At 48.9% G+C, this 26,717-nt stretch overlaps 4 protein-coding genes and 1 long non-coding RNA gene across 5 annotated transcripts; all 5 read right to left on the bottom strand.

The window, feature by feature from the left end:
* Positions 1-8,418: 8,418 nt before the first annotated feature.
* Positions 8,419-11,824, bottom strand: LOC129600637 (kelch-like protein 36). The gene is made up of 5 exons (XM_055499176.1): positions 11,689-11,824; positions 11,393-11,604; positions 10,967-11,093; positions 10,647-10,727; positions 8,419-8,633 (listed from the first exon to the last, which is right to left on the bottom strand). Exons 1-5 carry the CDS (start codon positions 11,822-11,824, stop codon positions 8,419-8,421), a joined length of 771 nt encoding a protein of 256 aa, XP_055355151.1.
* Positions 10,259-13,122, bottom strand: LOC129600627 (kelch-like protein diablo). The gene is made up of 6 exons (XM_055499166.1): positions 12,669-13,122; positions 12,129-12,411; positions 11,689-12,019; positions 10,967-11,604; positions 10,647-10,727; positions 10,259-10,573 (listed from the first exon to the last, which is right to left on the bottom strand). The coding sequence occupies exons 1-3, from the start codon at positions 12,974-12,976 to the stop codon at positions 11,849-11,851; spliced, it is 762 nt and encodes a 253-aa protein (XP_055355141.1). The 5' UTR covers positions 12,977-13,122; the 3' UTR covers positions 10,259-10,573; positions 10,647-10,727; positions 10,967-11,604; positions 11,689-11,848.
* Positions 13,123-18,279: 5,157 nt separating this feature from the next.
* LOC129600638 (kelch-like protein 17) lies at positions 18,280-20,523 on the bottom strand. Its single transcript, XM_055499177.1, has 7 exons — positions 20,376-20,523; positions 19,900-20,182; positions 19,459-19,765; positions 19,165-19,398; positions 18,784-19,101; positions 18,643-18,714; positions 18,280-18,506 (listed from the first exon to the last, which is right to left on the bottom strand). The coding sequence occupies exons 1-7, from the start codon at positions 20,450-20,452 to the stop codon at positions 18,280-18,282; spliced, it is 1,518 nt and encodes a 505-aa protein (XP_055355152.1). The 5' UTR covers positions 20,453-20,523.
* A 2,801-nt stretch (positions 20,524-23,324) lies between these two features.
* LOC129600640 (uncharacterized) lies at positions 23,325-24,089 on the bottom strand. The gene is made up of 3 exons (XR_008692109.1): positions 23,973-24,089; positions 23,810-23,890; positions 23,325-23,454 (listed from the first exon to the last, which is right to left on the bottom strand). It is a non-coding gene; the product is annotated as an uncharacterized LOC129600640 (long non-coding RNA).
* Positions 24,090-24,235: 146 nt separating this feature from the next.
* Positions 24,236-26,381, bottom strand: LOC129600639 (BTB/POZ domain-containing protein 6-like). The gene is made up of 6 exons (XM_055499178.1): positions 26,197-26,381; positions 25,775-26,057; positions 25,519-25,703; positions 24,883-25,018; positions 24,464-24,689; positions 24,236-24,378 (listed from the first exon to the last, which is right to left on the bottom strand). Exons 1-6 carry the CDS (start codon positions 26,379-26,381, stop codon positions 24,236-24,238), a joined length of 1,158 nt encoding a protein of 385 aa, XP_055355153.1.
* Between the last annotated feature and the right edge of the window lie 336 nt (positions 26,382-26,717).

The raw sequence follows: 26,717 nt of genomic DNA on the forward strand, positions 1-26,717 counted from the left end.
CCAATCTACGCCGTCCTCCTTGATGTCTGGCTCATATATGTCGCTATAGTACATATGGCCAATCTTTGCACCTTTGCGGAGGATTTGGTCGCGTCGGGACTTGTTTTGGACCTGAATCCACGCGTGTTCGCTATTTCGAGTTTGGACCTCCGCTTCGATCGGTAAGACCAAGCGGTGTGGTCGTCTCAGCGATTTGAAGTGGATTGGCCGTCCCGGGTCCATAGTCCGATAGGACCGGACCTTAATCCAGCAGGTTGAGTATGCTGGTAAGGTGTACCGCTGGTGGACGAAGACAACTTCTCTCTCCTCCTTAAGGCAGTCAGTTGGACGTTCGGTCCGCAGTTTGCGGATTACCGTTGCCTCGGCTCGGAGTTGGAGAATTTCTGTGTCCTCCTCGTCATCACTTGACTCCTCCGATGATTGGTTATCGGAGTCCGTGTCCGGTGAGTCACTTGAGCTTTGGACGTCCGAATCAGTAGACTCGGGTTTATCGTCCTGCTCATGTTTTGGCTCGCCATTGTCCTCGTTAGAGGTTGGCGGCCTGCCGGTCACCGTTGGTGCCGGTGTGGTCATGAGATCCACCTTTTGGATCTAGGGCGTCCCGGTTGCGATTTCCTGTTTCTCAGGTTCGTCCGGTTCCGCCGAAGTGGTTGGACGGCTCCCGTTAGGGAGTGGCGAGGCTGGTCGGCCTCTTGCCCAACGTTGAGTCGAACGGGTCTGTATGGCCCGTATTACTGCTTCAACGCCGTCTCCACATAGAGGACAAGTCAGTTGGACTTCCTCCGCTGAAGGGTCCTGCTCGTTCTGGCTGGTGTCCCTTCGGTGGCCTCCCTGTTCAGGGTGTGGGCCATCATTGAAGCGCACTTTTGTCGCTATATGCGGTGCAGCTTCCGGCAATGGTTCCGGTATGGTCCTGACGTTAGTCAGGCTCAGGTCGTACTTTGGCCATATGCTGACGGTTAAGCCAGGATGTTGGGCCACTTGTCTTCGAAGTGTTATTATGTCATCGAAGAGTTCCGTGCACATCTTTTGGAGTGCTTTCGGGGCTTCCATGTGGTACTCTCTGTACTCCCACACTAGGGCTAGACGTTCGTCCTCCCATAAAGCTCCTTCTTGGACCAAGTCATCCAGTTCTTGGGCGAATGGTCCATATTGTTCGGCAATCTGCGGCCACGTTAGTGGTGCGCCTTTTTCTTCAAGCCAGCCCTCTTCTAGGGCAAGGATCCGGCCAGCGCGGTATTCGAGGAAGTTTCTAACCCCCGTAAACCAAGTTTTGTATCGCTGGACCAGTTTCTCCTTAATTTCTCTGTCAGGCACCGGCCGTTGGCCCGGTGCCTCTGGTATCGGGATAGTCTTTACTATCCCGTGATTTGGCTTGAGTATGCCTGCACGGAATTGAGTCATGTAACGCTCGATTGCGTTATGGACGCGCAGCTCCCATATGAGGCTTTCAATGGTGTCCAGGCATTCCCAGCAGGTAGAAGGAGAACTCGTCGGGTGATCAAGCCGATTAACTCTCACTTCATCATCGGGTCCCGGTGCCTCTGGTATCGGGATAGACTTTACCGCGTCCCAAACGATTTCTTCGTTTGGCTTGAGGATGAACGTAAACTTGGAGTGGAGATAGTCACAACCAAGTAGTACGTGCACGTCCGTTAACGTCGGTTGGACGAAGAACGTGTGGTGGCTCTTGTATCCCTGCAGTGTCACCGGTACGGTGCAGCAGTGGGAGACCACAAAGGCGGTTTGACCGCCAACACCAAGGATTTTGGTGTTCCGTCCTAATGGCTCCATTTTGATGCCATTGGCGGTGCAGAATTGCTGGCTAATGAGGGATGTCTCCGCTCCGGTGTCCAGCATAGCGAGCGTGTGGACTAGTCCAATTTGGACTTTGTGTGTCCATGCTCTTACGGTCTTTGGTTTGCGGTTTTCGTCGAGACCAACTGTCACTTCCCGCATCACCGGTACAATGGGGATTAGCGACACTGGTCCTGGATCGTCAGGAGCGTACTGGGGTGATGGAGGCTCCTGTTGGACGGACTCTTCCTGTGGTGATGTTTCCGCTACCCGTAGGGTCGAAAACATATTTTTGGTGTTTAGGAAGGTCCGTGAGCTGTTGATAGTTCGCACCGTTGGTGTGGTGCCGAGCTGTCGTCCACCGGTCTGGGGCCAGCAGGTGCGGGGACTTGACGCCTCAAGAGGTTCGGCTGTCCAATCTTTTAAGGATCCGACCTCACTGTCCGTATCTTGTACGGACCATCCTTCCGGTGCGCTGTCGGAGGATGTGTCTGACGCCGATTGTGGATACGTCATGTTCGTGGTGCGACGTCTCGCTTTGCCACGTGTTCGGTTGGCCTTAGGGTTGGTTGAGGCTCCGAGTTTTGGGGATCGGTTGGCCTTAGGGTTAGTTGAGGCTCCGAAAAACGACTTGGTCGCCAGCTGAACGACTGTCGGCCTGGCATCATTTTTAGAGCCAGGTGGCTTAGGCGCTGGTTTGGCGCAAAGCCTGGATCCGCTAGTAGGCTGTTGAGCCATGTGGGTTAGTTTGGGATCCATGTGGGTTAGTGACTGTACAGGGGTTATGTCCGGCGGTTTAGGTTCCGGTCTTAAGTCAGGTGAGTTGCCGATACTCCCCGACCTTAAGCGTTTCCCGCGGTTGGGCTGGCCCGGTTGGGGCCGCCTCCGCTACCATTTGGCTTCACCAGCTGGTCCGGTATAGGTGGGAGCGCTGGCCTTTCATTGGCTGGCGTCTGGTATCCCTGTTTTGGACCATTCTGCCGGTTGCCGCCACCGGACCCATTTCCTGAGCCGGTGGACTGTCTTCGGCTGCCATTCCCCATTACCACGTTGTGGTCTGGGTTGTTTGGGTGGCACTAAGCCGAAGCGGTTAGGGTTTGCTGACCCGGTAGGGTAGCCCTTTGTGTAACGGCTTCGCCAATCCAAGTACCATTTTCGGTTTGGATTTTCGCCGTATGGCCTGTTTGCATAGCCACAGCCTTCGGTTGTGTGGTTTCCCCACAGGCAGTGGCTGCAAGTGATTATTCCATCTTTGGCCCATCGTTCGAACATGCGCTCGACTCGGTCAATGTACATGTCCTCTTGTCTGCGGGCCTCTTCCGGGCTCAGAGTCTGGCGTTGGCCACTCTGGCCTCCTGGGCTTCGGTTTTGTCCCCCAGGGCTATTGCCGCCTTGGCTTCCGGTGAAGCTGGCGTTTTGGCCCTTGGAGAACTTGCCCTTTGGTCCTCCGCCGCTATTGCCCTGGCTGTAGCCATAGTTGCCCTGGTTTCGGGCCTGGCCATAGCCGCCAGTACCGCCGTTGGGCGGTGTAGACCCACGTTGTGGGGAGGCCAAGTTCAAGGCCGCGATGGCGGCGTATGTTGCCTCAATTTGGGCTTGCGTAGCCTGCGGGGGATAAGGTGCCGGTTGTTGTGGTACGACTTGGGCTAGTGGCGTTTGTATGGCCGTTCGGATTGTTGGGTATCCGCGGCCTGCCTTTCCCTCGTACTCCGGCTTTCCCATGGTATATTGCCGGACATAGTCCCGGAATTCTGCCGGTGACTTTGGTATCCGGATGTCCAGAGCGCGGCGCAGTTCTGGCTCTTTCACATTCTCCCTCAGGAAGTGGAGGGTCATGGTGTCGTCCAAGCCAGCGCGCGTCTGGAGAGTCAGCATGGCGTCATAATACTGCTCAGGGGTTTCGGTCAAGTGTTGATAGTACCGATGGGTAATTTCCCCCATGGCAGTGGCCTGCTGATTATCATCACCATATCGAGTGGCAAACTTCTGGAGCCACTCCTCCACTGTCCAGCCATCCTCATCTTCGCGGTTGGCTTGGCCAGTGTACCATTCCTTTACGGGGTCCGATAGGGCCATGTAAATGCGGCTCATAAAGTCTGGATCTGGTTTGTTCAGATCGGACGACTGCTTACAGATCCGTCGGACCTGTGCAAGCCATCCTTTCACCATAGTTTTGTTGCCGTCAAATTTTGGCAACACGGTGCGGACTTGAGCTCTCGCGGTGGCTTTACCCATCTCTTGGGCCATTTCCTTGATTTGCTCTCTGGTTGAGAGAGCTGGACTGACCGGTGGTGACGGGGCAGGTGTTAGCTGCAGTGGTATCTGCGGCACCTGCTGGGGTTGAGCCAACATTCGCTGTCCCGGTATAAGCTGGATGGCCCCGTTGGACGCCATCCATGCGTATGCTCCATTCGGGAGCTGGACCAACATGGGCGCATTTTGGCCCTGGCCTGGTTGGGCTGCTGGTCCTGGTGGCATGGCCGCTGTTGGCGGTATGCCTGGTGGGTTGGGCACGTTTTGGCCCGTGGGCGTGGTTTGGCCCATCTGCGGCTGAGCTTGGCCCGTTGGGGCTGCCGCCGTGGTAGGAGGGCCAAATAGGCTTAGTTGGCCTACTAGTGGTGGTTGCACCGTTGGTGTACCACTTTGGCCTCCCATCTGTCCTTGTGTGGCTGGTGGCCCGAACATTGGGCTCGGCAGGCTGGTCCGGTTTGGATCCATGCCGCTGGTGTGAGCCTGGCTTGTAGCCGGGTGTGGACTAAAAGTGAAGTCCATGTTCGGGAATATGGACGGATACAACGACGGATACTGTGGCCTTGACCCAAAGTAGTTGTGGCTGGGTATTGCCTGGCTTGGGTCGAAGCCTGGCCCGCTTGACGTAGACGGATGAGTCTGCGTTGCGGGTGTCACTATCGTCGTTGGACCGATAGTGGCTGATGTAGTGACCGGGACTGGTGGTGGCGGCAGCGTTACTGTCGCCGTTGATGATCCCTGGTTCACTGGGCTGGGAGGCGTAGGTATGGTTGGCCCCGTTGGGGGATGTCCAACCGATGGTCCTTCCACAGCCATATTCGCTTGGTAATGCTGCTGATGATACACTGGCTCTCGGTAGAAGCGTTGGCCCTGCCGCAGAGCCTCGTCGACTTTGTCTTGTCGACGTTGTGTATCCGAGTCCGGAAAGGTATGATAGGATGGTGGTTCCGCGGACATCTCAGAATGTAAGTTCTGGAGATGCGATTTCTCCGCGTCTAAGCAGGCGTTTTCCGTGCTTAGCCTTTCCAGGTCCTCGTTCAGTTCGGTTATTCGTTGGGTGGCCGCCTGGTAATCTTTGACCAGGCCAGCGTTATTGGCCTCCAAGGTGATGATCCGGTCGTGTTGGCCCTGGATCACCTGTTTGGCTTGGTTGAAGGCCTGCTCCAGTTGGACAAAGTTTTGGTGTCCAATGGCGCTGTTCTGCTCAAGTTGGACCCGAATGGTTGATTCGGTCTTGAGCTGGCTCTGGAGGGCAACGATCTGTTGCTGGAGTTGCACGTTCTGTGCCTCCTTCTGTTGAACCGTTTGGCTCAACAGTCCTCCTTGTTGAATCGTCTTCATGAGATTTTGGTGGCTCTCATAAAGAAGATTGTAGCCGTTCCGCAGGCGATTGATTTCGTCCTGCAGGTTGGCCAAGTCGTCGGTAAGACGCTCATTTTCATTCGAGAGGCGGTCCGCCTCTGAATCGGTTTCATCGATTGTGGTCCGGGCCGCAGTCAGGTCATCCCTGGCTTTGGCCAGCTCAGTCCTCGTAGAGGTGAGCAAAGCTTCAAGTCCCGCCACAGCCATTTCTAGGCTGTGGATTGTCCTGCCGAGCTGGTCCCGCTCAGCATTGGGACATGGTGACAACTTGAGCTGGGTTAGCTCAAGTTGGGTCTGGGCCAGTATGGCCGAGACACGTTTAGCCTCTGCGTCCGATTGGACCGCAAGGTCTTTGTGTTTAGAGACTTCGTCCTGCATCCAACGTTCGGATGCCAGGGCGGCCTCTGCTATGTCCGCCAGCTGTTTGGTCAGGTCCCGTACTGTGGTCCGAAGTTGGTCGACTTCGTCGATCTCCTCGGGCCGGGTTGCCTGGATCAGCTTTGGCGGGGTGACGCTGGCGCTGTTTATGTCCCAGGCGGGCTGATTAAGGTCCATCCTGGCTGTGGCCCTGTTTAATTGTGCCAGGTCCACAATTGGCTCTTGGTCCGGTTTGGACGGGCCAGACGCGCCGATGACGTCATTGGTCGGCGATGGCGTTGTATGGGTTGAGCCATCGACTTCAAACATGATTGGCGATTGACTCACGGGCTGTTGGCCCTGGTCATGTGCCTTTGGACCAGCCTTTTTGGCTTGGCCCTTTGCCTTGCGTCCACCTTTGGCCACCGTTGGTGCCTCAGGTTGGATCTGGTCCGAGCCCGATAGGGTTGGACGTGTTATCAGACCCTGGACGTCAAGGTTGGACCGGGCCAAGTCGTTTGGCCCTGGTCCATCAATGCGTGTCTTGTCCTCACTTGTGGCCGCTGTTGGCGCCTCAAGTTGGACTTGGCCCGGACCAGGTATGGCCGGTTGTTGTGCCAAGTCCCGAGGGACACTGTTGGCCTGGGCCGTCCTATCGGCACCAGGTTGGCTGTCCTGAGGCTGGTTGGCCTCGGACAACTCGTCGGATGCCTCCAGGAATGTGTCGTCCCGGGTGGCGTCCAGACTTTCGTCGCTGGTCTCCAGGTCAGCCGGCAGGATTTGTTTGTCCCGCCTGGCCCTGGCCTCGACCGAACTCGTAGAGCCGGCCGAGTTTGGCTCGTCTGGGTCAGAGCTGGTTGGCCTGGCGCTACGAAGCCCGTAAGGCCCCGTTGGTTGGCGCATGGCGTAGTTCTTCCCGCGAGGCCGGGTGTATTCGTTTGGCTGGCGCCCGTCCATAGGACTAAGCAATCTCCGTTGGAGTTGCTCATGGCTGGTGTAAGGCATCACCTTGGCCAAGGCGCTTTGAGTTTGGCCCATGGTATTGGGACTTAGGTAAATCTTTGGTCTTGGTCCGGACCGGAACGGGTTGGATCGCTGTCGGTGCTGGTCAGGTACGCTAGAGCTCAGGTTTAGCGTTAGCTTCCTATGGCCCTATGTTACGTTACCGACCAGTGTGACGTCAGTTACAAAATGGTCTTGCAAAAAGCTCTACGTCACGAGTAGCGTGCCGTGAGCAAAAATTGCAAAAAAAGTATGAGTCACTATGACTATTATAACACGGGGAAGTTTCCCACGCGTTCTGATTGGTCAGAAATTTATGGAAAATAACCACGCTGACGTCACGCGACTTTTCGCGAAAATTCCGGCTGGACAAAATGGCGGTTGTTTTTCGCCGATAATTCGTTAAAAATTATGGAAAAATTTTTCGAGAGTTCTGTTCTATTTTTCTAGGACAGAATTTTACGAGGAATCCGAGAAAGCAACTTCTATGCAAATCGGACTTAAGGTTCAAAAGTTATGCAGGGTTAAAGTTACGGGTTCTTCCGAAAACCTCGAATTTTTCAAAGTTCTACGAAAGCCCTACGACGCCACAGCAGGTCTTACCGGTCGTTTTTCGATCCAAACTGCTGCTCCGTCGTTCCACTTCACCCTTTTCAACCGTAAGGGCCGCAGCGCACCCGATAGGGCGTAATGGGGTTACAGGACCGTACCGAACGCAGTTTTTGCGCCGGGAGCCAAAGCTGCGGGAGGCCCACTTATGAGCCTGACCCGTATTAACGCAACCCGGTAGGGCGCTTATTTGGTAAACTGCGACGTACCCAACTCAGTTTTTGAGCGGGGAGCCAAAGCTGCGGGGGACCTACTTATAGGCACCGACCCGTATGAATAATCCGTCGCGCAGCAGACTTCCAATGAAGCCTGTATGATGCAGGGGATGATGGTCGCGGGTTTGCTGGCCTACTTATAGGCAATCAGCGTAGTTCGACCGATTATGCCTTCACTGGGGATCAGAGGTTCCAGGAAAGAAAACCGAGCGAATCTGCTACCATGTCAGATATGACACAGAAGCAGAACGAAAAGTGGGGCAAATATCGCCTTTATTGGGAACAATAAAGCAACCACAAACAAACACAGAAAACCAATGCGGTATCACTGTGGAAAAAGTAGCTGCGAGCGCGCAAGTCAGTAAAATGGTAATGATGCAGCGTGCTGCGGGTACGCAACAGCTGATGCCGTAAAGCATGGGATCGCTCGTAGGCGCTGGGCTACGCCCCCAAGAGTGCGGAAATGCGCTGATTGGTCAGCGTAGACAAAGTATACGCTGAGTGAGCAGCGTAATAGCGCGGCACGAATGGAGTAGCCGTGCGCGAGCGGGCGACAGAGCAAAGCCACAAGAGGTGTCTACCGCCTCGAGTGTGCGGTCTCTGACAAATGTTAGTTTCAAGTAATTTTTTTAATAGTACATATACGAAAAAGCAAAGACTAACGCATTATAAAGAGCTCGCGAAGCGCAAACGGCAGAGTAAATGCAAATGCAACGTTCCCAATGTAATCGCGTTGGTGCCACTCGTCAGTATTAACTGCATCAAACAAAAGATCCTTTCCAGTGAGACCAAATAACACAAGGCAGTCGAACCATTAACCAGCAATTTAAAGCTGCTCGCCGCTGTCCTTTGGGATATCCGCAGCGCAGCACATGCCCCACCTTGGAGTTGCCATCTGACTTTCCATGGTCACCCACGTATTGGCGAATACGTCGTAAACTTCCATAACTTTCTGAGTAATCCTGGAATAACCACCCAGGACGTAGATTTTATCTCCGTAGCAGCACGCTTTGGAGGAATATGCCGGGCGACTCACTGCACCTACAAACCAGGCGAAAACGCCGTGATGAACTCCTAATATACAGTATGTACACCCTGTCCACTCCAAGTTGGCGGCACGACATTTTATTTTTCTGCCGAATCGTGTTGTGCGTGAATATCCTCTATTTTAAAAGTTTACAGTGCAGTTTTCTCTTGCGCATTTTCTGGGTGTAAATTTACTCGGCTTTTTGTTGCGGTGCCGCGACCAGCACCTTCCGAATCGAAGGCATCGATTGCACGATGCATGGCAGCATTTAAAACGAATATAATTCACCCAGAAATTCAGGAACAACTTTAGGCGCTTGAAATTAGGGTTATTTTGAGGAAAATTGAGAGACTGTTTCGTGAGGAAAAACTGAAATTCGTTTGCTGGACCAAACCCGCAAAACGCGACGGGGAGCAAAATCGTTTTTACTCCAAAGCAAAGCTCAGCCCGAAAAAAATTGAAGTGGCCATTGGGATTTCTCAGTCTCCAAGGTCGCGCTCTTAATTTGCGAACGGTGATGCAAAAGTTGACACCCATTTTCTCCTGAATTGTATTTTGCAAAGCATGGTCAAAAAGAACTTCCCACGGCTGCACGGTGACCTCGCGAAGGAGACCGCTCTACATTTTGACCACGCCCACCGCTAAACCGCTGCCCTGACCCAGGAGGGACTTTAAGTCAAGTCTGTCAACTGCACTCTGAAGGGCCACTGGGTAGGTAACTTACCCAAATTGAAGCCGGTGGACTAAAGCATACGTGGGAATTTAAATAAATTTTGAATAATGAGAATGCAGCCACGGTAGCTAAACTGCATCGCATTGTCAACGGAGGCTGCTCTAGTTTTGATATTCTTGTGATCTGGATTTTAAGTTGCTCAAGCGTCTGCAGCAGTTCTTTTCGGTTTTCTGGCCCAAATTCTGACATATTAGATAATTTTCTTTACCTTAATAGTTCTTTTAATTGTATGGTCCTCGAGCAAAGTAAATCCGACTCTGAAGAACTAACAATCTACTGCGCAGCGCTGTTATTTGGCAGCCTGACTAATTGACGTTTTTTCTGAGAAATACTTCAGCAATCAAACAAAAGGAAAAATATGGTTGGGATACATGAGGAAGACGTAGAAGATACCGTGGGATACGGCGGGCGGGATACTGTGGATACAAGCAAAACATCACGTCTCGAAAAATTAATGTGTACGAAGACGTCCATATCTACTAATGTTGTGCGGTGCAATATGCCATGATACCAGTACCGTTCGTTCTTGAATTCCGCAAATTTGCAAAAAGCATTTTGTTGTAATGGATCCATAACAGTAATGCTCGATCGCTCAGTGCTCTTTATATTGCTCGATCGCAACTAATTGTAGCGAAGCCTCATCAAAATTGCCTGGACAGCAAAACAGCAATGACCTTGTGCTAACCAATCAGTTCAGCACCCACCCATCCTCATAACGGTAAAGCGTAACCGATGACTACAGTACTAGCGTTTGGGTGCTTGATCTGTCTTCATAGACATTTGCTTAAGTAAACAAGGGTGATCAAACATGCGTCTCATACGGTTTGTGCCGGCCTTTTAGATTCAGGATTTTTGCTTGCACAAAATGTTTCCATTACAGCAAAAATAAGAAAACGTCTACTCTTAACTTGGTTACACCGCTTTGCAGAAACCATACAATATATAACAGAATAAACCAGCACATTTTTTCGAGCGTCCACTCTTAGCCTTTCTACTCAGTTCGCCAATTTACACATGAAACCCTTGGTTGTGCTCCAGTACCCCGCAGCCGAAGGCCCATTTTCCCCGTGGTAGCTGGTGTTCACTGATCGTCCATGTTTCCGAAAATGTATCATACGTATCGATCGTTTTTTGAGCTTCACTTCCTCATGCCGCCCAGCACATATATTTTGTCGCCGATGCAACAAGCGCCGACGGAATACAGCTGATGATTCATGTCACCTGCGACCAAGAAAGTCTCGCCATGGCCTGCATTAGTTGTGCGGAAATCACAGATCCGATAAAGACAACTTACATTTCTTGGCCCATCGTTTAGTCCGCGGATGAAAAGCCTCGACACAGCTTAAAGCGGTCACAGGACTGCCGGCACATCTGCCTAAAAAGCGATCGAGTTTTAATTGTGAAATAAAAAAACTTAACACTTAAGCAATAAGCTGCAGTGAAACGCTTTAGGAAGGTATATATGTACGGAGGGGCAGCCAGTGAAATCGCCTTACTTCGGCACTGAAGAGCCATTGGTAACTTTTACTGTTTTACATAAGCTTCAAACAATCAGTTACCGGACGCCATGTTATGCCTTGGACGATTAACGAAGTAAAGTTAGTATCTGAGTACCAATCACGTAAATCCATCCATCAGAACCGACGCAGGCTGAAGCGCGGTAGCGCGCCGTAGGCATCTTGGGCAGCTCAATCCAGATATCCGAAGTCGGCTGGTAGCAGAATGCCAAATCGGTAGCTATCTGTGCGTGCGACGTGCAACCTCCAAACACGAACAGCTGACCATCGCAGCAGACAATCGCGAACTTCACCAAAGGTGTTGGTAAAGATTTCACATACGTCCATTGATTGTTGGTCACACTGTAGCACTCTACTGTGGCTAAAGTGTGAGCCAGGCCACAATGACCACCCAATATGATCATATGATCAAAATAAAAATATGATCATCAGCGCTGGCAACACCGAGGTCACCACGGGCTGTTTGCATCGACGCCCTATTATTCCAGTGATCGTAAAGGCTGTTATAGCGAATTGTCCTTGCTGTCACATCCGTGTCCTGTTGACCGATAATGCCACCGCACAGGAACAGGACGTTGTTAATGATGGCCAAACCACCTTTGGCAGCGCTATCCGGTAATCGTGCTAAACATTTCCACTTTGAAGTCCGCGGGTTGAAGTATTCTGCGTTGTCCATCAGCGATGCCGAGGTCGAATCACGACGGCCGCCGGCACAAACGATAATATTCTCGAAGGCTAAAAAGCCAGAACAATGTCCCTAAATTAAATTTTAACACGGAATACTGGATTCGGTCTGACGCTGGTACAAAGAAAACTCACCATACGATTTTCTTGCAGTGTGGCGGACAGAGGGTGGCTGTCTGATATATCCCGGCATTTCATTTAGATAATCAAACGAATGCAGAGCTTCGATGGCGTCAGACCGCACAACCTTTTCTGCGTCAAGGTAATCCATGAACGCTTTCATGCAGGCCAGCAGCTAGTCATCACTGCACTGCGGACTGAGATATGACTGCCGAATGTTCTGCAAAATCTGCCAGAAGTGCCCACGTCGCTGCTCGAAATCGTGCTGCAGCCATCGAACAACGGCCACCATCACATCGTCTTCCCGCGGAACCCATAACCGATCGGAACAAATCAGGTCAATTACCTGGCAAAAATAACATACAAACCCCCAAGTGCCATTGCAATGGGAAAAGTCCGGTATAGTTGCACGGAATCTTATTTGCAGTGATGATAACTAAATCAAAACCACTTACCGTATTTTTTGGCACTTCCAGAAAGTCCTGTCCTTGCGAGATGCTCATAAAATGTCTGAGAACCAACTCTTTGGCTTTGTCGGCCAGTGCAGAATTCTTGTGAGCATCGGAACTGGCAAAACAATACAGCATCAGACAATTCTTGACATGCATATGATCTTCCATAAATTTCCAGCAGGCATCCATGACGGGGACAATATCCAGAAACATAGCCGCAATCAGCAGCGACTGTACGTTGTTCTCGGTGAGAAGCAGGTCCGCCATGTAGCAGTAGTCAATCAACCTGTAAAACAACGATTAAACGATGACAGTGCTCGTACGGAAACATCTTCACCACCTAGGCGCCATCATGAAATTAAACATAGTGTTAAAAGAGCTGCGCAAGCACGAAATAATAATTATACGATCTGATGTTTATGTAGTCCAGATCACACTTGAAAAACATTCCTTAGCCAAAAATTCGGTTGTCGGTTCACCACTTTTGGTCAAAAAGCACTTTTAGGTTTTCAAAATGTTTCGCTTGCGAAAGATAAGACTCACTCGGACAGAACAGCGTGGGGAATGTTGTGCAGCTGAATGACTTTCTGTTTGGACTCTTTCATCCCGGAGAGAAACATGGTGCGAAAATACACACTATGCACACTGAGAACACTGCGATGACAAGGAACCCTGGGAGATTGTGCTTCGGCACCTCGCAGCTCCACATCGCAGAACGTTCTTGCAGCCCGCAGTTTCTGCCATTCGCGACACAAATCCACGTTACTAGCTCCAATACGCGTGGCACTCTCATCTTTCTGAGAACAATGGTCAGTTTGGCCGACCTGTTCACCAGCCCCAATGGATGACATCCTCGAACGTCACGTGGAATCACTCTACCAAAGCACAGAACAACAAATGCGGACGATGCAGAACAAGCAGAGAGCTAAGTACGGATGTTCCCGTTTTATAGTTCGTATTATGAAACGCGACAGAAAAGCCGTTCCTGTAGCAAGCCAGAAAGATTGAGAACTAATTAATCAAACGGACTCACACCACACGTTATGGTTTTTGAAGTAAGAGTACTGTACCTGCTACAGGTTTTGTGCTGTTTGTGTTTGCTGGCAGCAAAACGCAAAGTCGCAAACATCACAAATGTGCGGCTCGGACGCAACCTCCTTGGCGCGGCAGTGCTCTTTGATGGCCGGCGCAGGCGCTGCGGTCGTCATGTCGGCTGCCTCGTATGAGTCATACCTTGGTGTCAGAAGGCGTTGAAACTTTCCGTTCGATCGAGCCCGACTGCCTGCAGTTTATTAATGATTAACCACATGGAATACAGGTTTTCAACCAAAAATTCGCAGACAGCTAATCTACCAGTCCTGAAAACATGACAACTGAGATAAGCAGCAGTCTAAAAGACAGATTCCCCACATGTTGCACAAACTAGGTCACTGGTTAGCGGTCGAAACGCAAAGCGTTGAATTAATAACCCCAGATCACATCGTGCGCAACAAGCAGAAAATCCCGCTCCAGACTTCCACGTCCCATTCGCCAGTCCACAGAGCTCGGAAGATTCACCAGCCAGGAGGTTCGCGAAGATGACCACAGACAGTTGAATGAAATGAGCGACGAAATGACGAAAATGCCAGGGTCCTCCAGGGTTCCCGAGTCCAGATCCACGGTTCGCACCCTCACCAAACACGAGGGAGCCCACACGGAACGCCAAAGCACTGCACTAGCTAGGTCACTGGTTAATGGTCGAAACGCAGAGCGTTGAATTACTAACCCCAGATCACATCGAGCACAGCGCCCAGAAATCCCCCGCAGTCCGCCCCCATGGCCAGCTAAATTCACCCCGTGGCCCCAACTCCAGGCCCCGCATGGCTCCATAAAACAGGCAGAAAAACAGTACGACATCAGATCAACAGTCATGAGTAAGAGCAGTAAAGAGTATCAAGGAATGAGAGATGTGCTGGAAGGCAGTAAGTGAGTTGATCCAGTACGATGGGCTCGTGGCGAACAATTCCGCGAGATGGTTTGTCCCTGCCAATCTGGTATGAACCAGAAATGGCAGGGCTTGTAATTTGTTCGAAAAAGCTTACCAAAAATAAATTGAATTGTAAGGAAAAACAAGAACTCTAGACAAGTCTGTCTAGAGGAAAAAACGTAGTACAAAGCGTTTAAACCAAGCCTGCAGTCGGTTTTTGTAAGTTCTCTACAATTACAAGGACTTAATCGTCTTGCTTGTTTGCTTTAACGGTAAGTACTGTACCTGCATGCGTTCAGTTGTGTGGGAAATCGTGACAGAACAGTGTAGCGGAATTCCAGTTGTTTTGGTTCCGGTTTGACTGAGTCACTGAGCTGTTGTTGTTTAAAGACTTTCTGCTGCTGCAAAGCTGTTTTTTAATTCACCGTACAAGTATAAGTTTCATCACGTTCCATTTTTTTGCAGCAGCACTAACGATGTCTCAGACTTTGACAACAGCGTCTGCCGCCAGCACGGAGCGGCGGGGTACAGTGGAAAAGATCGACCAGCGGATGCGTCGGCTGTTAACAAGTGGCGAACAAAGTGACGTGCAGTTTGCTGTGGGACGACAGTTTGGAAAACCTAAAACAATACGAGCCCACAAGTACGTAAAGATCTGCGGAATACGATCTGTTCCCAAACTGCAGCAATGTATGGAGTCGAGAAGCTGATTAAGGTGGGACTGTTGCAGGCTTGTCTTGGGCAGCAGCAGCGACGTGTTCCACACCATGTTCTACGGAAATTTACCTGAAAATGGGGACGCTGCCATCGAGATACCCGACATTCCTCCCAGAGCCTTTGAAAATATGCTGAGGTACGTTTATGTGGGAAAAATGGTCCAATTGTATGGTTAAATTCACCGCTTTGCAGTTTTGTCTATACCGATTGCGTTCGATTGACGGAAAGGATGTCTTTCCCACGATGAAGTGCGCCGACAAGTATGATTTGCCGGTGTTGGTGGAGAAATGCTACGAATTCATCCACGGCTATCTTAGCGCTGATACGTGCCTGATGTTTTTGGAAAATGTAAGTTGTACTTTACAAACTGAACAGTATAGTCGCTGCAGCGTGCCGTTGTACATATGCGCATTCCTGTAGGCACTGAAGTGGGGTGTATGTGCAAGTGCAGAAAGTGTCGTGGAGAACTGTCTGCATTTCGTGGATATGAAGGCTGACATCGTTCTCCCGTCGGCACAGTTCCGTGGATTAGGGAAACAGGCACTGCAGATGATCTGGGAGCGAGATACTCTCTTTGTTGAGGAGAATGTCATCTATAAAGCAGTCGAGAAGTAAGTGGATGAGCCGGTCAACCCTTTTCTAGGTTTGCTAGAGTATTACATATCATATGTCGATCAAATTTTGCTGTTGTATAATTAACCTCCACAATACTAAATGTACAGTACAAGCCTGTCGACAAATTAAGCATTATTAAACCCAGCGAACATCAGAAATTTACGGATAAAGCTTAAATTCGCACTACGGCGCGCCACGTCACACTTTTTAAACACATAGCATGAACTGCGAAGCGCGGTTACGCATTGTGGTAACCGCAGTAACACACTGCGGTAACGCAGTGCAGTGTCCATCATTCAAGCGCCAACTTTGATATATACTGCTACCGACGATAGATCAGTATTTAGTATGTATTGCAGATGGGCTCGGGCCGCGTGCCTTTCAACTCGGGGAAGCCAGACAAATCCCTGCCCCAGAGTCTCCGTCTCGCCTTGGGTCCTCTTCTGGATCTGGTCAGATTCCCTCTTCTCACTGATACCCAACTAGCGGACGGTCCTGCCAAGGTACGGTGTCCCCATAAATACCATAATATGTCTATTTGCGGTTGTTTATACGCATGCACCAGGAAAACCTGTATATAATCCAGACTCCAACAAGAAGCCTACATAACTTGACTGTACAAACAAAAAACAAAATCCTGTGTTTCGCTACAGAGTCATCTGCTGTCAGAATCAGTACTGCTGAGTGTATACGTATACAAGCACGCCACCGCCAAAACAGAACCACTGAGATTTTCCACGGTGCCCCGCCGACCACCGGTCATCCGCGTCCAGCATTTAGAATTCAAGGCGGATGAAGAAGGATTTGTATGGGATAGTTTCCGTTGGCAGTCGGCAACTGTGCTTGGCTCGCGTGGGGCGGCAGTCGTGTGTATGGTTGCCGGTAGCCGAGCCATACGAAAAGCACAATTGGACCACTTTATTCGTGCCTCGGATATCTTGACACGCGGTCGACCGGTCCGCTGGTATGACAGCGGCATCGTTAAAGATGCAACGTACGAAATGCCTCACTCCACCACAGGCGAGCACATTGTCCGGTACGCCGGTGTGCCGTGTAAAGCGCCATTCGGGGCATTGCACTTGGAGGATGCTGTCGGAGCAGCATGGAAAGCGGCCCACAAGAATGACGGTGAAGGAAATACCGAGAATGGGAAGAGGAAGCGTTCACTGGATGCCGCTAATCTCGCCTAATTTTCTACGTTTTTGCACTAGACATATGGCAGAATAGTTTTCCTTTTTCTGGCTGTTTACCTGCGTTGGATTGAAAAATGAACTTGTACTTGGGTTTTCTATCGTGCAGATGAGGTCACAGCGCGGGAATGCAATATGCGTAATGGGCCCGATTCCCGAGCAAGACAGTACAGAGAAATGTTATTGTTGTGCTTCGGGTGTATCTGTTGCGGAATGGTTGTTGTATGACTTTATTTTTGTGACTTCCCATGATGCCTTGTCTTTATATTCATTCTCTAAGGGTTCGAATGCATTGTCAAAGCATAATCACCCGTGTTGTGATGCGATTACAGTTGGCAGTCAATAACAATCTAAGCTTCCGGTTTCTCTTGTACAGTCCCAAGCAGAACGTCTACTCTAGGTCGGTGAGCGAACATTCTCTGAGCTGACAAGTTAATCAGTGCACTACTCTACGCCAGGCGCAGAATGCTGGTTTATGGCTGTGTCACACGTTCGAACTGGAGAGGAACTGTGTCTCACGCAATACCTAGCGGAGGTTTATCGAGAACGGAGAGTTTCACTGAAATCCCGGAGATTCAGCCAGAAGGCTTTTCCATCTTAGGCAAGAAGGCAAGTACGTGAATGTGAAGATTCCTCGTCCACCCGCCAACCTGACCTACCGCGACAACGTCTTCGTGAACTTTGACTCCGAAAACCCATACTGGTGTCCGACCACAGTTCTCGCAGTAGATGGACCAGATGTGATCGTGGCGATGGAAGGAGGAAGAGCCCGGAAGCTTTGTGCTGGCAATCCGGTGGTTCGCGCCGTGGATATCCTGACAAATGGCCAACGGATCACAAAGCGGCATTCGGCGTCGTATCACGGAGGCACTTACCTGGCTGGGGCTGGACGCGGGGACAATGAGCACACCGTCTACTTGCATGGAGCCCAATACGTGCGGATTGTACAGCCATTTAGCAGCTTGAGAATCACTAATTGTCAGATGGCGGCTTAGCATGCACAACAAGAAAATGTCCGGCGGGCGGCGGATAGCACGAAACGGCGTCGACTGCGTTGACGTAGTTGCTACGTACCAAGCTCTGGGCATCAAAATCTTGGACAGCTTTACTTTCGCCTCCTATGTCAGTCAGGACTCCGGAGGAAAATTCTGCTGCATTTTAAAGGCACGGAAGAAAGCCTACTCTCCTACTCAAAAACTTAAAAACAAACGTTTTCGATTTTAAGATTTTCCGTAAAGTGGAATGAAACCCAATGACAACTCGGTAAATTAACGTGGCGCTTCCGGCGTCGGGCTTCTTGCCACTGCAGTTCCTTCATCGGTCTTTTGCGTTTCTTGTGTTTTGCGAATGCTGTTAAGTCATGTTAATTGTTAGTTCCTTCACTGATGTTGATTTAAAACGTTACCTTAACAAAATGCGAGTAACGAACAGCGCACTATGATGAGATAGTCAACAATTCAGATAGTCAACAATTCAGATAGTCAACAATTCAGATAGTCAACAAAAGGGTTAACCAATGATTATGTCGTTTATTTAACCAACTCAAGCATTCCTGTTATTCGTGAAAGTTAGCATGTTTTATAAAACGGCCACAAAGAAATCTCATCAAGCGGTTTCTTACTGACATGAGTGACATCCAAATGAATATCGACCATATTCAGTGAAATTAATACAAGTGCTCGCTGTTATCCTTTACGATTCCCACGACAGCACAGCCAAACGCCCATTTCCCAACAGGAAGCTGGCATTCCGAGGTTGTCCATGTGTCCGAAAACACGTCGTAAACGTAAATCGTGTTCGTAGCGACACTGGCCTGGTTTAATCCACCCAGAACGTAAATTTTGTTTTCCACACAGAAAGCACTGGCACAACGCAGCGGACGGCAGATATCACCTGCAACCCAATGATAAAGCGGCATCGTACAGTTTCCAACACGCTATCTAAGCGTAGCTAGTTTACTGTACTGCTAGTTTTTTTAAAAAGAATTCCTCAAACTAGTGTATTGTACCACAACAGCGGTACCACTTACATTTCTTAATCCACTGCTTCGTCGTGGTGTTGTAAGCTTCAACACAGCTCAAGGCGCTACCGCTCTTTCCACCTGTCAATGCAATAAAAAGAAACAACTGTTAATTCGTACAGCTTCGGAAATGTTTCGCGCCGTTCGCACCCATAACGTAAATCCACCCGTCGCATCCGACACAGGCAGAGGCGCGAAAGCGTGCAGTTGGCATCCTGGGCAACTCAAACCAGACATCCGCATTTGGGTCATAGCAGAATGCGAAATCGGTAGCCGTAAGAACATTCGACGTACAGCCACCGAAAACAAACAGCTGACCGTCGTAGCCGACAATGGCGAACTTCACCAGTGGCGTTGGTAAGGACGCCACATACGTCCACTGATTGGTGGTTACATCGTAGCGCTCCACGGTGGCCAGCGTGTGCGTATCGGTCCCATGGCCACCCACGGCGTAAATGTGGCCAGCAACTGCAGCAACACCAACGTTACCTCGGCCAGTGTGCATCGGCGCCACATCGGTCCAACAAGTACGGTCATAGCGAATCGCTCGCGGCGTCACACGCGAATCATCAAAACCGATAATGCCGCCGCAGAGGAACAGCTCATTGTTGATGACCACCAAACCGGTTTTGGCTACGCTGTACGGAAGCTGCGCCAACTGCCTCCATTTGGAAGTGATGGGGTTGAAGCCTTCGACGCTGTCCATCAGAGATGTCCAGGACGTATCGCGATGCCCTCCGGCACAAATAATAATGTTCTCAATTCCTACACCGATCACGGCAACTTAGAAAAGCGTTAGAATACTTCTGTCGGCTACAGACCTACCATACGACTTCCGAGCAACACTGCGCGACGACAGTACCCCCGCGTCGCATCCCGGTAAAACCTGCAAATAATCCGACTGCCGCAGCAGTGCTTCTCCACCGGCGCAATCCTTGAATGCGTTGATGCAGGCCAGCAAGTAATCATTGCTGCACCGTGGGCTGAGGTAGGTGGGCCGGACGCACTGCAAGATCTCCCAGAACTTACAGCGACGCTGCACTGGATCATGCTGGAGCCAGCGGATGACAGCGAGCAGAACCTGGTCTTCACAAGGCACTTGAAGATCGTCGGAGCGAATGATGTCGATAACCTGCCAAATACAAAGATGTGGGCCCATCTGATATGCTTCGCTGAACGATCTCGCAACTTCATATTCAGTATTATTATCCAATAATGTAAAATTTACGCTACTGATAGAATCGTAGCATGGCGTAAAATAAATACCTTTTCGTCTGGCACTTCAAGGAATTCCGGCTGCTGAGAAACAGAAACAAAACACTGGAGAATCAAAGCCTTGGCTTGGCGTGCTAACGCAGCGTTCTTTTGCCCAGCGGAATCCGCAAAACAGTACACCATCAGGCAGTTCTGAACGTCGATGCGGTTTTCCATAAACTTGCAGCAGGCGTCTACGATGGTGACAATGTCGAGGAACGATGCGGCAATAAGCAATGACTGCACATTACTGTCGGTGAGGAGGATATCTTCCATGTAGCAATAGTCAATTAACCTGCCAACATAACTTGATAGTATTACGAAGTACTTTGTGCAGCAAGAAAAAAACCCGCAATAAGGTCCGCGCGCACGAAGCACACGGAAAACAGACTGAACGTCAAACTCCCAGTACATTTTAGAAAAAATTGCCTAATCGCAACCGCAAGACGGCGTAACTAAACGTCCAACTTGGAGAAAACGAGACTTACTCGGATAGAATGGTATGGGAGATGTTCCGCAGCTGGATAACTTCCTGTGTGGATTCCTTCATTCCCGACAGAAACATGGTGCGAAAATACCCACTGTGCACACAGAGGACGCTGCGATGACATGGAATCCCTGTAGACTGTACTTCGGCCCCACGCAGCTCCACATCACATAATACCCTCAAAGCTCGCAGATTTTGCCATTCCCGACGCATATCCACACTACTCGCCGCAACACGAGTGCCATTCGTATCTTGCTGTGAACACTGTTCCTCGTGGTTTTTTAACTTTACTTGTTCACCATTGACTGCCATCTCAAATTATGCGAATTACTCTGCGAAGTAAGCCAAATAACTGCACAGTGCTCCTGGTTTCAAAAAGAATGGCCTATTCGATGGAGAAGTTCAACGTACTGGCAACAGCGAAATGTTGAGTAGGTTCTTGAGAGATCATTTTAATCTGAAAAACTGACAAATTATGAAGACAGTATGTTGCCAAACCACATATTCGGAAGGACCATTCTGCGGAGGTGTTTTTCGTTCTGTTACGGCCGTGCGCTGCCCGGTACGCGCAAGTTCGGTTATAACGGTGGAATGACCCTCTTGCCATTGTCACCATTCTTTGCATGCCCATTAACCGGATTCCACGCTGGGACCATGCATCCGCGTAGCTGACCTTAGATAAGCGACTGAATGATCTGTACCAAGAGATCAGTCTGCAAATTTTTGTCCCCACCCACCCTCTCCTGTATTTCTCCTGTCGGACGCATCGACTCCACGCTCCGATATGAACGCCTAGTTTTCTTCTGTTGTACTCATCATATGTATTTGTTTCCTTGCTGTTGTCACTCGAAATAAATGCTGTTTGTCCGCTCAGTTTTTTGTTTCCGCCGCCAAGAGACATATTAAGTAGGTTGCGTTTTGCACGGCCCTGCGATTACCGGCAAAATTAACGACGATTTTAACGTTGTTAATTTAATGTGCCGTTGATTGGAATAAGAGGTTGCGTTATAAACTAAGCAGTTTACTGCTCCTGCTATTAACGTGAGGAACCATGATTGTATCAGACGGTCTCCGCTCAATATTTTGTACCAATGTCAAAACAATTTCGTTTACCAGCGCAAAAATAACAAAATGCACGATTTTTTTATGTGGTACAAACACGTTAGAAGGAAATGCGATTTGAGTTTTCCGCACAGACGTTATACAGAAGTACTGTAACAGAACTATCATTCCATTCTGGAATGCGTGACTCGCTGTTGCACTTGAAAGATGGTGAATATGCACAGCACAGGCTACAGACTTGCTATAGCACATTGCTGCAACAGTAAAGTATTAGTTTTTGCAATGATTTTTACTAGTGTTGGGTAGTAAAAGTCCTTGCCAATATACTTATTTTTACTATCTGCTTTGGAAAGTTTACTTATTTTTACTTACTATTCAAAATTTTTCGGGACTTTTACTTACTTTTACTTTTTATTTCAATTTTCGCAGGGACATTTACATACTAAATTAAAGTAAATTTACTAAATAAATGTAATTTAGCATTGACAGTTTCGAATTTCGCTAGTTTCAGAGCGCAACAGACTACTGAAAATAATGCAGATAAATTTCTTATGCATTAATCGAGCTATACAGGTGCATACTGAAAAGTAAATACTGCTGCTTTTGAGGACGGCAGGCTGGCAGCCGACTACTGCGCACACCCACTTTACCTGCGAGTGGCGGCGGCTGACACGCCAATTTTCCGTAACGTTGATAAAACGAATTAGTAAATAATTTAGTAATTGATTTTTATTTATTCAACACTGAACCTTAATATTTACTTACTTTTTACTATTCCGGCAGCACATTTACTTACTTTTACTAACTTTGTTTCCAAAACCTTACTATTTACTAGACTTTTAATATTAGGCGGACTTTTACTAAGTAAATGGCCGTTATTTAATTTTATTTAGTAGCACAACACTAATTTTTACATTTATGAAAAGGCAAATTATTTTCTTTTCAATGTAACTGGCAAAAAAATAAATGACAGCAGTGCAAACGTCGAAACTGGTACGATTTTCGAAAATTCGAGTCGAGTGGAGAACTCAGGATTGAATGCCCAGGCAGAAATTCACTGGGTAGACTGTCTCGCCTGCGCAGTCTTCGTGCTCAGTGGTGTATGTGGGCCCGGTCGTTCATTACTGAATTTCAACGTCGTTATTAACGAAACGATACCCCCTTCGTTTCGTTAATAACGACGGATATTGCCGTTTAAACGTCCGTTAATTGTACTCCGTCGTTAATTCTATCGTCAATCGTACCCCTTCGTTGATACCGCAACCTGCTTATTTGCTTATTGAATAAATTTGCTCCCATGCTCACCTCCTCGCACACATTACGGGAAGCACAAGCGTTATACAATAAGTAAAATAATAAGAAAATCACCTTCACGCCACTGTCGTGTTTGTGGAAATGAATAAGTATTGTGGACCTTAACAGTGACTTACTCCATCGTAGGGAGACATTTTCTAAAATAAGACATTTGTTACTGGCAAAGCTAATCCCGAAACCAGCCATTGTAAAATTTTAGCTACTTGAATTACGTAATATAATACATTTTCAATGGCGTTATAGTTACTGGTTGTGGTTTACTGCCTTTCACAGTATCAGTGATTAAGCAGTCGCACGCAAGATGCGCTCGTAAAGTATTTTAAAAACAGCAAAACAGAATACTTCATACAACTCAACCAAAGATGACTTCCGATTGCAATATGTCCAATTTTATCAATTAGGTTAATCATGCGCGTTATAAGGCAACCGCGGGGCTTCAAAGCGGACACTCGACTGCTTACTGCGCTTCTCAAACTTCCTTAACGACGTCAATCACAGCACAGCCAAAGCCCGTCAATCACAGCACAGCACAGCCAATCTTTCCGTCGGTTGGTTCAGCTTATTGTCTAGCGTTGTCCATGTGTCCGACGCCACATCGTACACTTCACACAGTCGGTGGCAAACACCACCCCAGCCAACCAGCACGTAGATTTTACCTCCGACACAGCAAGTCCCGGCCGAACGTCGAGGATGGCCCACACCACCTACAAAAGGCATAACAGACCGTATGGGTCAGCTCAACCAATTAGCTAACCGCGGGTGCTATCGTTTTAAAAAATCGGATTTTGTACAGTACTTCAACGTTTTGCGAATTCCGGACATTATCACAATATGGATTGGCGTATCGCCAGAAACACGGTATTTTCGATTGTTCCACATGACGCAAGCTTTTCAAAATTTGACAAAGTAATGATTCTTATTTTTATACCAACTGGTACAGGTGACTAATAAAAGCTTGTCAAGTTTTCTTATGTGGGCCAGCGCAAAAGAATACCGTGGCCTCTGGTGCCCGGTTCGCGAATCCATATTGTGAATGTGTCCGGGTCTAACTGTAAGTACATTTTTTCATTCACTCTCTGGTCACTGGATTGAAGGCCTCCACCGAACCAAGGAATTCCCCATAATTCGTCTTGCTTCCACCTACAAATTGCAAGCAGAACGTTGAGTGACTGTAAGTGGCGCGAATTTTTTCGTAGTCGCATGAAGTTTGATAGTTAAGTACCGATGACATAGATCCATCCGTCCGGTCCAACACATGCCGAAGCGCGCAGACGTGCCGTCGGCATTGTAGGCAACTCACTCCAGACATCCGATTGCGGATCGTGAGAAAGCAGAATCGGTTGCAGTGTGCATACCCGTCGTGTGACCTCCAAACGCGAACACCTGACCCTCGCAACTGATAACAGCTGACTTTTCTAAGGGGATGGGTAAGGATGCCATATACTTCCACTGGTTAGCCACCACATCGTACCGTTCAACGGTGGCTTACTTTGCGGAATATTTGTCATGGCCGCCAACGGCGTAAATGTGACCGCCCACAAGGGCCACACCGGCATCACATCGGCCAGTGTGCATCGGCGCCACATCGCTCCAGCTAGCCGCTAAAGGATTGTAGCGGAGAGTCCGCGCTGTCACATCAGCGTCGCTATGACCGTTAATTCCTCCGCAAAAGAACAAGTCACTGCCAGCGACCACCATACCGCCTTTGCCCACAGCGTAAGGTAATTTTTCCAGATCCATCCATGTTGCAGTTCGCGGATTTGAAGCACTCGACACTGTCGACGAGTGATGTCCAGGTCCCGTCCCGGAGACCGCCGGCACAAATGATAAGGGTGGACCGCTGGTGGCGCTTCTCCGCGCGGAACGGGAGTGCCGGCTTCTCCAGGGCGTGCTTGTGCAGAAATATGTCGCGCACCTCAGTGGGCAGTAGTAGTCCAGTCTAATATACAGCATGTACAGTAACTCAGACTTAGTAATAATCAAGCAGTTTAACTAATTTAATGTGGACAATAATAATTAATGAAAAATCCTTTATTAATGACAAGGTCAATCGGGAAGTTGTAAAAAATGCTTTCAAGGGCAAAAATCTATTCGGTCCGACAAGGTACCTACCGCCGCAGCTCGTTACTCACCTGGACTGGCCCCACTGCCAGTGCAACATCATTCAAAAGCGGAAAACGGACGAGGAAGAGCGCCGCACCCAGTACCTCGCGCAGATTGGCGGGGGACGGTTCCAAGCTGCGTTCCTCACAAGTCTGCGCCGCCCACCTGTTAGCAAAGGATGAGAAAACTAATCGATGGTCGATGGTTTTTGTCACTCGTCAATCAACAATCACTGCCTGAGAGGCGAAGAAATTTGTGGCACAAATTTTGTGCAACATTCACAACTACAAGCAAATCCGTATTCGTCCATAACTTTAAGAGCAATCAAGACTTTTATGCGGGTCTGTTTTTCAAGGAAAATCGCTTTCCTGTGTTACATCAATTCTTACAACATTTCCGGAAAACATCTATACTGATAATTTTTAATGCACGAAATTCAACCACTTCCGGTGCTTGACGTAATCACAGCCGCTCGGTGTTAAATGGCAACATGCGCTTGTCTGAAGGCTCTTGAAAATGTTAAAATTCCCTTTCCTTTCAATTTTGATTTGTTACAAAAGTTTTCTACAGTAACTTCCATTGAAAAAGTTCAACGAACTGCAGCGAGTTATTATTTGAAATTGCTGATACGCCGTTTGAACGAACCGTTTTGAAATTGCCCTTACTTGTGCACTGCTGTGTACACGACATTTTCGTCTGCGGCAAGAGTTGAACGGTGCAGGATCATCTTAAGACTTTCGTGTCCAATGCTACTGAACTTCTCCGAGCGCAGAATAGCATCCCCGAAACCATCCACGGTCTCCAAGCATTTCTCTAAAATCGTGTCGGAAGTGGGGGTCCACCGGTTAGCCTGTGGAAGAAACATGTTGTCGAAAGCTTTAAAAAACAGCACAGTATATAGAGGGAGCTGAAGCAACCAACGTTGTCCAGCATAGCCAGGCAGTTATCGACATTCAGATGTTTCCCAATGTAGTCACAACAGGCATCCACCAAAAACGGCAAACCAAATTTGTCTGCGCAGTGCAATGTCGGGAAGACGTTGTCGGCTGTGATGTTCTCCAACGAATCAGAGTAGACATAATTAAGCAGATTGGCGAATGCTTCGGAAGGAATATCGGGAAAGTGAATGACCAGCGGACAAGGTTCAGTGTTACTGGTACAGATCATGGTGTAGAACACATCGCTGCTGTTGCACAGAATATTCCTGCAAAATGACGCTCGCTCAGCTAAGAAACCCATTTAACCCAGCATAGCCTGGGATACGCTAAAGTCTGAATGGATCGCTTAATTACTCCATATTTACTTTTATCGCTTTAAGGCCTACAGTTAACTTATAAGCGTACTTGTGCGCGGAGAAAACTTTCACTGGGCCGTATTGGCGTCCCACTGCAAATTCCACATCGCTGAGCTCTCCGCTGGTCAACATGCGCTTCATGCGCTGAGCAAGAACTCCAATAGCGCCACGCCGTTCTGTGCTGCTTGTAACAGCACGAGTGCTACTGGGATCCGATGCTTGGTTTAGGCACATTATGAAATCACTTGAAAAAATAGCAAATTCAATTTCGTATTATGAGCACTATGAGCAAATTTATCAAAAACATATGCTTTATTTGGCTAATTAACCTTTCAAAAACGGCCCCGCTCAGTAACTCACCAATTATTCAGCTAACAAACACTACGCTTGTCAGAAGTTGCCAAAGTTCTGTAATACGTACATTTACACAGGGTTACATACATCATACATGAACTTGTGAGACGAGGGCTCACTAGCGTTCACGCCTGTGGCGCTAGGCGCTACGCCGATGGATTACGGTCTGTGTTGTGTCTCGCTCTGATTGGCTTGAGTTGTGTAGTGGGCGCGGCA

This window comes from Paramacrobiotus metropolitanus, unplaced genomic scaffold, assembly GCF_019649055.1.
Source record: "Paramacrobiotus metropolitanus isolate TYO unplaced genomic scaffold, Prichtersi_v1.0 Parri_scaffold0000187, whole genome shotgun sequence".
Lineage (NCBI taxonomy): Eukaryota > Metazoa > Tardigrada > Eutardigrada > Parachela > Macrobiotidae > Paramacrobiotus > Paramacrobiotus metropolitanus.

Bases quoted from the DNA above. Each gene is read 5' to 3' on its own strand.
- LOC129600627 (XM_055499166.1), bottom strand. From the start codon at position 12,976: ATGTCATCCATTGGGGCTGGTGAACAGGTCGGCCAAACTGACCATTGT. The intron at 12,412-12,668 runs GTGAGTCTTATC...GTTGTTTTACAG, and splicing joins CCCCACGCTGTTCTGTCCGA to GTTGATTGACTACTGCTACA. The intron at 12,020-12,128 runs GTAAGTGGTTTT...TATTTTTGCCAG, and splicing joins TGGAAGTGCCAAAAAATACG to GTAATTGACCTGATTTGTTC.
- LOC129600639 (XM_055499178.1), bottom strand. From the start codon at position 26,381: ATGTGCCTAAACCAAGCATCGGATCCCAGTAGCACTCGTGCTGTTACA. The intron at 26,058-26,196 runs GTACGCTTATAA...GTCATTTTGCAG, and splicing joins AAAGTTTTCTCCGCGCACAA to GAATATTCTGTGCAACAGCA. The intron at 24,379-24,463 runs GTGGGCAAAGGC...CTGATGTGACAG, and splicing joins TGGAAAAATTACCTTACGCT to CGCGGACTCTCCGCTACAAT.
- LOC129600637 (XM_055499176.1), bottom strand. From the start codon at position 11,824: ATGGATTACCTTGACGCAGAAAAGGTTGTGCGGTCTGACGCCATCGAA. The intron at 11,094-11,392 runs GCAAGGACAATT...TCGCACGCACAG, and splicing joins AACAGGACACGGATGTGACA to ATAGCTACCGATTTGGCATT. The intron at 8,634-10,646 runs GTAAGTTGTCTT...CCTGGTTTGTAG, and splicing joins TAAACGATGGGCCAAGAAAT to GTGCAGTGAGTCGCCCGGCA.
- LOC129600638 (XM_055499177.1), bottom strand. From the start codon at position 20,452: ATGTTTCTGTCGGGAATGAAGGAATCCACACAGGAAGTTATCCAGCTG. The intron at 19,766-19,899 runs GTATTTATTTTA...TGTATTTGGCAG, and splicing joins TTGAAGTGCCAGACGAAAAG to GTTATCGACATCATTCGCTC. The intron at 19,399-19,458 runs GTAGGTCTGTAG...TGATCGGTGTAG, and splicing joins TGTTGCTCGGAAGTCGTATG to GAATTGAGAACATTATTATT.